General features: G+C 59.0%; 1 protein-coding gene across 1 annotated transcript in view; it reads right to left on the reverse strand.

Annotated features, from left to right (window-relative positions):
• Window positions 1-1,344: 1,344 nt before the first annotated feature.
• PODN (podocan) overlaps window positions 1,345-7,895 on the reverse strand; it is a 15,630-nt gene continuing 9,079 nt past the window's right edge. The window contains exons 8-11 of the mRNA XM_021710114.1: window positions 5,359-5,521; window positions 4,861-5,054; window positions 3,903-4,122; window positions 1,345-1,601 (exon numbers count right to left, since the gene is read on the reverse strand). Of these exons, the coding sequence (XP_021565789.1) occupies window positions 3,930-4,122; window positions 4,861-5,054; window positions 5,359-5,521 (550 nt within the window). The 3' untranslated portion in view covers window positions 1,345-1,601; window positions 3,903-3,929. The remainder of the gene's footprint in view (window positions 1,602-3,902; window positions 4,123-4,860; window positions 5,055-5,358; window positions 5,522-7,895) is intronic.

Consider the following 7,895-nt stretch of genomic DNA (forward strand, 5'->3'; position numbering starts at 1 on the left):
GAGGTCACTACTTCCTGGGCAACTTAATCTACTGTGGGGCAGCTCTGCTCATCAGAGGTTCTTCTTAGCTCCGAGCTGGGTACCACTTCCCGGCAGCTTCCTCTTCCCATCCCAGCTGTGCCCCCGTAGGGCTGGGAGCACACTGGATGTTACCTGTTCCCTGGGAAGGCCTAGGCCCCCAAGCGGGCTCTGTTCCAGCTTCCAGACTTGCCTCCAGTCCCCTTCCCACCCATGGGACACCCCATCAGTAACATCCCCTCAGTGCAGGGACGACTTGTGACCCTCTGGGTGAGCCCCAAACAGGCTCAAAGCCCAGCAGGTCCTCTGCTTGGATGCTTAGCCTCTAGGAATGCAGTGAGCTCACAGGCCCTGCGTGGTGGTCCTGGCCCCACCTGTGGGTTCCTATCACGCTGACAGCCTACACGCACCTCCAGGCCTCCGTACTTGTGGCTGAGTCCCATCTCCTGGACCTCTGCCTGGACAAATACTCTGGGGCCCCAAGAACCGAACTTTGCACCGATTCCTGCTGGTCTGGCCAGGGCACTGTGAAGCCTGTGTCCTGCCCACCCCCACCCGGCGCCAGCCCCGCACCTGGCAGGAAGCACACACAGACACGGCCACAGGCTGCAGGGACAGGGATCATGCTTTTATATTAGTTTTTCTGTAACAAAAATCAGCTTTGAGATTTTTATCATTTTTTTTCCTTGAAAAAGAATTTTTTAAAAAAACAAAGGCACCCAGAACCTCCCAGCAGGCCTAAAGAATAAAGACCTTGGTCTTGCGGTTGGGCCCTTCCCACCTGGCTCCACCCAGCCCCACCCCCACTCACTCCTGCCCGGAGGCCCCAGCAGCACCCAAGAGGCCCTCCTGTCATGCCCCAGTGGGTCTTGCCCATCAGAAAAGTGCCTGTGGCCTGTCAGGGTGTGGCAGGGAGGGGGTCCAGGCAGTCCCTGGGAGGGCCAGGGTGGGCGGGGCTAGGGCAGCAGTCCTGAAGGGTCCTGTCCCCAAAGGGAAGGAAAGGAACAAAAGCCAGCTTTTGTGAGTTCCTCAGGCAGCAGGCACCTGGTCACAGAGCACGGAGATAATCCTGTGTCTTCTCCAGGGGACGGACGGACAGATGGACGGGGCAGACGGCAAGCTGCTCTGGCCCGTTCTGGCTGAGGGCAAGAGCTGCTCATGGCATGGGCTGTGGAGGACTGTTTGCATGGGTCTCTGTGTGCATCGGGGCGTGTGTGTGTTTGTGTGTGTGTGTCCATGTCAGCAGAGAAGGGAGCAAGCGCCTGTGCGTGCCAGGGTAGGGTCAGCCCCTTCCCTGCATGACTCAGAGGATTGCTGTGGTGGCGGTGGGCGTGGTGGGGAGCGTGATGGTTTGGAGGGCAGTGTCTAATTGGCTGTGTGTGTGGCCGAGCTGGGTGTGTGCGGGCTGTGACGTGGTGTCTGCACGTGTCCCGCTGTGGGACATGCTGCAGGAAGGGGTGGGATGTGAAACTGTGTTCAGCCTATGTCATGTGGGATGCCCCATGGGTGCAGTGCTGGGTGTGTCTGTGCACACGTGGCAGAAGGAGGGCGCACAGGGCACAGGCGTCCGGCGGTCCATTGTCCTGCAGAACACATATGACAGTCAGGGGCCGGTTCAGGCAGACCCGCCAGCCACAACCACAAGGGACCCGCCTGAGGGGGCTCTGAAAAGGCCAGGCTACTGGGAGTGGGGAGGGATAGTTGCCCCTAGGAGCCCAGAGCCAGAGGGGTACCCACTGGAAGGTGCTCATGCCAATGTGGGCGGGCCTGGTGTGGACCAGAAGGCCTTTGGGTCCCACTGGCCACTTCTCAGGGCTGCTTCCAGGGTCCCATTCAATGGAGCTGACTGAGGCCAGTGTCCTCCAGAGGGGGCAGATTCTCGCCCATCCCAGGGCTCACAGTCCACCTCCTGAGGGCCGTGGTGATCTCACTGGACCACCAGTTGCCCCGTTTGCTAATGCCCGACTCTGTGAGAGAGCAATGCCTCAGGAGACGGGGCTCTATCTTCAGACCCTTGGACATGGGGAGTCCAGGAAGGGAACGACCGAGCACTGCCTCTGGGCCTACCCGCCACCTCGGATAACTTCCCCTCAGGGAGCACTCTTCTCTCTGTCATCAGCTTGGACCCAGCTCCCTCTGTCATCCACCCAAGGGGTCCTCAAAGCCCTCTCAGGCTTCTCTGCCTCAGGCCCGACCTCAAATCAGCATCCTAACAGTGACCTGGTGGGCCCTTCCCATGGCCACACCCTGGCCCTGCCACCCCCAGCAAGGCTGTCTCCTCACTAGCCTCTGACATCTCCTGACCACACCGCCACTCTTCCCAGCTACTCGCCACTGCTTGCCCTCTCGCCAACATCCCTCTCCAGTGTCCCAGCCACCAACCCCTTCTGTCAGGACCTTCCCTACCCAGTCTGACTCCTGGGATTCCCGACTTCAGCCTTCCTCTTGCCAATACACTCAACTTCCTCATCCCCTGCCCTCCTCTCCTGCATGGCTGGCCCAAAACAAGCCGTAGATGGGAGTCACGTCCCTCTGCCCCACAGCCCCTGGTCTGCAGAGCACCTCACGCTGCACAGAAAAAATAGAAGGCTGAAGGCATCAGGCTGTTATGACTCCATGTCCAGCCACCAAGACACTCACCTGCCTGTGACTCTGGCCACTTGGCCCTCTGTCCCTCCTGCCACCGTGGAAGAAGCACTGAACCCCCTGCTGAAGCCAGAGGGGCCCTCACACCCAACTCTCCTCTCATACCCTGAGCTCCCCTCCCACACCAGCCTCTTCCCATCGTCTCTGAGTCAGCCTCATCCCTTGAGAAGCCCCCTCTGACATAAGCCCTTCCCGAACGCCACGAGACTTCCCACCACCACCTTCTTTCCCCTCTCCACAGTCAAACCACCTGAAGGACCGTCTACAGGCCCTGGATCTGCTTCCTCTTCAGCCCCCGTCTCCACCCCATCTCTCCCTGCAGCTGCTCCCTGCAGTCACAGATGACCTCGGGTGGAAAAATCCAGTGGGCCCTCAGCAGGGCTCAGCTCCCTCAACCTCTCAGTGGTACTGACATGGCCGACTCCCCCCACTTTCTGGAGAAGCCTGTGCATATGTGTATACGTGGTACATGGGTGTGCACGCCCATGTGCAAATAAGGGCCCATGGTGCTTGGGTACACATGGGTATGTGTGCATGTACTTAAACGCATGCACACGTGTGCATGAAAGTATGTACACGGTCTGTGCCTGCAAATATGTCATGGAATGCAAGCCTGTATGTATCTGTGTGTGCATGTGTGGCATGTATTCTGCCCGTGTGTGCTTTGTGAATGTGTGTCCATGTGCAGACATGTGTGTGCATAGGTGTATACGTGTGTTGGAGCATATGTGTGCATTTGCATGCTTGTGTACTTGTGAGTTACATACATGTGCAAACACCCTCTGCCCACAGTGGCCTGTGGTTCTCCTGCCTCCTCTCTTCTTGCTCCCATCTCAGTCTCCTCTGTGGGCTCCCTCCCATTGTGCCCACCTTCCTTACTCCCTCTCCCTGGGCAAGCTCCCCCCACCCCTGCTGCTTCAGTGACTGTTTCAAGGTTGGCAATGCCTGGATTCCCATCTCCAGCCCAGTCTCACTCCTGAGCCCCAGGCCCACATGTCCACCCCACCCCTGGGCACCCATCAACCTGGATGAGAGTCCTCTGGCATGTGCAGGCCTCCCATGTGCTTGCTCTTGCACCCCCCCCAACAGCCTCTCACCCGGGGCCTGGTGTGTCCCAAGTGCTCTTACAAATTTGCAAATGAATGGAGGAAGCGGAGGACAGAGGGTGAGGAATGGACAGAAAGACTCTGGACTGGGCTCAGGGGCAGGAAAGGGCCGCCTCCACACAGACCACCCACCTAGGTCAGATCTGTGGCACCTTGGCACTATCTCTTTTCCTCTTCTTCTTCATCCTCATCCTCCTCGTCCTCCTCATCCTCCTCCTCTTCCTTCTCTAAGCGGCCGCGGTCTTTGGAAACGTCACCGAACTCAAAGTTGCCTTCAATGTCCAAGACCTGCAGGTGCTTCAGCCTCCGGAAGGCACTGTCCACCACGGAGCCGACGGCCAGCTTGTTAAACCTGCGTGAGCCGTCCAGGCAGGGTCAGTGCCAAACCCATCCCTGAGAGCACCCCCACACACGCCAGAAAGTCAAGGGGGAGGGAACACACCCTTCCGGAAGTTGGCTGAGGGGCGTGGTACGTGATGGAGTGTGCAAGCAGTTGAAGGTGGCTACGGCTCAGGGCAGGGGTTGGTGCTGGGCTGTTCTCCCAGAAGCGGGGATTCTCTGGGAGGTGCGTGTTCTCCCTCTGCGTCTCCCACCCCTTGGCATCGTCCCCAAGGCCTGAGGTTCCTGAGCTAGGCAGCCTGGGGTCACTGCAGTGCCAGGTGTGGAATGGCACGCAGGCAAGACCAGCACGGAGCCGGGGCAGGGACTCGCTCAGCGGTGGGAGCTGGGGGCTCTGGCTCTGACCTCAGCCCCACTCAGCTCTGGGCCTCTGCTTTCCTGCAGAATCCTAAGGCACATGTCACACCACCCCAGTGTCACTAAGCCCCGGCCTTCAGGGCCACAGAGCCCCTGAGCGCACACACGCCACTCTGTTCTGTCTCCTTCTCTCTGACTTGGGGGTGAGGGTGGTGGGAGTGCTGAAAGACCCATCCTGGCTCTGGGGGTTGGGCTCCTGGCACTGGCCCCGCCTGGAAGGCCTCTGAGCTGTTCCCTGTGCCGCAACTTTCCCACCGGAGTTGGGGCAGGCCCTACGGGGCATCTGCAGGACGGCCGGGGGTGAGGGGGGTGAGAGGGCGGGGGGGTTTCCCACCTGAGAAAGATCCCCTTGAGGTTGGGTGTGGAGGCGAAGGCATGGGCTGGCACGGCACTAATCTTATTGTTCTGCAGGTACAGGTACTCAAGGGACTCAGGGAGGCCCTCGGGGATATCCGTGAGCTGATTCCCAGCGATGTCCAGCAGCTGCAGGGGGACCAAGGGAGTCAGGGATCCTGCCTGCACAAAGCACTTCACGGCTTACAAAGGTCCCCAGCCCATCCAAATCTAATGATCACCCTGTGGGATAAGGGGGAAATGGACACTCAGAGAGGTTATGTGATCTGTCCAAGGCCACGCACCCTATAAGAAGCAGAAGCCAGGTGTGCCTGATGCCCAATCCTTGTTCTGTCCAGTCCCTGAGGCCTTCCAACAGGAATTCACAGCCAAGGTGTTTGGGTGTCACAGTCTTTCCTCCTGGCACACTCGTCATGCCCATCAGATTAAAGACCTCAGAGGGGCAGATCTGGGCTGGGTCCTCCAGCCTTTGACTCACCCTGCTGGCCCTGGATAGGGCAGGGGAGATGCCCAGGTGGGGCTGCTCATTTATGGACCTCAGGGGCCACGTGTGCAGAGGCCAGGAGCGAGGGTGTGAGGCTTGCAGTGACCCTGGCACAATAGCAGGCCCCGGGGGGGCTGCTCTCAGAGTCATCACAGGCCTGGAGTCCAAGAACCTGCTGTCAGGGGAGCAGGGGTGGGCTTCCCAGGGAGCAGAACAAACCTGGGGCTGTGGCTGCCCTGGTTGTCCCTCAGGTTGTCAGTGTGCCTTCGCCTGACCCACACACCTGTGCAGCCAGCCACAGGAGACTCCTCGGTCTCTAAGTTCCTCCCCTACCCTGAGAGGTGGGGTTCTGGGCTAAAATCCAGAAAGCAGGCAAGCCGGCAAGGATTCAGGGGAGCACAAGCTTTGTGCACTTTAGGGAACCTCCCTGTTACTACTCCTGCCCAGCAGAGCTCCCTGCTTCTCTGTGTTCCCATGGCACCTGGCACCCTCCACACATCTATTTCAGCATTTCCTCACGTGTTCTAGACACACACGGTGCCCACCGCCTCCGCCCTCAGCAAGGCAGACTGGCTGGGGAGATGGACATGAAAGCTGACAATGACAAGTTGGTAGGATCGGGCTATGAGGAAGAAGCCAGGGAGGGATGCGCCCCAGCCTCAGGCCGGGAAAACCTTTCCAGAGGAGTACACAACAGTCAGCACAGGTGAGGGCTCAGAAGCAGCAGGAGCAGCTGCCTGTAGAAAGGTCCAGTGTGAAGAAGAATCCCGGCCCCCACAGACACCCCTAGTCCAGCTCAGGCAGGCATCTAACCTGCCCATCACTGGTGGAGGGCAGGGGGCTTCCTAGGGAGGTGACCTCTGAGCTGAGTCCTCAGTATACACTCCAGAAAGACAGTGGCCTTCCATCAGCCTATTTCCCTGGGTCCCCAGTCCTAGAACCATGTCTGGCATGTGGTGGGGGCTCAGTACAGGCTTTGGAATGAATGAATGAATGAATGAATGAATGAGTAGGCATTACCAGGAAACAAGGTGGGGCTGGTGCTTGCAGGCAAGCCTGGTTCTCAGGGAAACAGGGAGCCCCAAAAGGCTTCTGGGAAGAAGCACGAGACGGGCACATGTTTTCCCAGATACCCGTGATTGCACATGGAGTACAGAGCTGCAGGGCTCCTAGGAAGCAGAGGTCCAGGCAAGAAGTGGGGTGGGTCCGTTGTCTTACTAGACTCTGGTGTGATCATGTGCTCTTTGAGCTATGGCTGTTGCCATGTTTCCTGGCTTTGGCCCCCTTCCTTACTTTGGGGAGGTGAATTTCCTCTCTCTCTCTCTCTCTCTCTCTCTCACTCTCTCTCTCTTTCTAACGTACTTTCTAAATAAACTATATTTTCCAATCTAAAAAAAAAAGTGGGGTAGCCCGGTCTCAGGTACACACAGGAAGTGGAGAGTCCGTGAGATGTGGGGACAGACCAGCAAGATTAGGCAACGAGGGGTTAACCCTGAGGGCAGGCAGTGGGAGAATGGGGTGTCAAGGGGGTGTCCAGGTATCCTGTGAGCACGTGGGTGCATGCCGCCCTGTCCCTTTGGTGAGTTAAAAGTGCAGCAGGCATGGAGGAGAAGACAGTGCGGTCTGGACCCCTCCAGAAGGGGCTCCCAAGGAATGCCCGAGAGAGTGTGAGTGGCTGGTGCTCAGCCGAGGGCCTGGGTGAGGAGAGACCCTAGCTGGCACTGCAAGGCCAGCTGCCCCACCCTACTGCCCCCAGCCCCCACCTCAGAGCTTGGCTCCTCCCCACTTCTCGCCCATCTTTGAGCTTGTCCCCTGCACCACGCTTGATGGAGTCCGATCGCTGTCATCCCTCCACAAGCACTGACTGCGAGCCCACCACGCAAAGGAGTGACCCCACAGCCTAAAATGCCTGCTCCTCAATCCAACCCGAGGGACCAGCAATAAACAAGCAAGCAGATGACCTAAGTCTGGAAGGGACGAGGCTTCTGAAGAAAGCAGAGCAGAGGAAGGCCAAGGGTGAAGGAAGGCCGCCTGGAGAAGCAAGCCCTTAGGACAGCTGGGAGAGACGGGACAGTCAGGTTTGCCGCGAAGGGCAGGCCCTGGTGGGGTCACAGAGGAGTTGTGGCAAGCCACAGGGAGCCACGGAGTGGTCAGGCAGCCCCTGGCCCGGCAGCACCTCAAGCTCCCTCCCAGGGTCTCTGGCGAATTTCCCTTTTGGTTCATGCTCATTGTGGAGGGGAGTTTTCACTTCTTACCAAACTAGATGGATTCATGTGCCCACACATCCCTGCCTGACTCTGACCATGTGGCCACAGCAGCCGGACCCACTGACCAGCCCCAGAAGGCCAAGCAGATGCCCCCTGCCCCAGCCCTCTGCATACAGGTGAGGGCAGGCCAAGGCCACCCCCACCCGAGGCCTGGCCCTCTCCAAGCACCCACTCCAGCACCCGCAGGTGGGGTGAGCTTGACTCTCCCGTGCCCCACCCCCACCCCCGAACCATGGTCCCCTTCCAGCAGCCATGACCCCCACG

This window comes from Carlito syrichta, unplaced genomic scaffold (genome assembly GCF_000164805.1).
Source record: "Carlito syrichta isolate Samal-C Ts95f unplaced genomic scaffold, Tarsius_syrichta-2.0.1 Scaffold288140, whole genome shotgun sequence".
Lineage (NCBI taxonomy): Eukaryota > Metazoa > Chordata > Mammalia > Primates > Tarsiidae > Carlito > Carlito syrichta.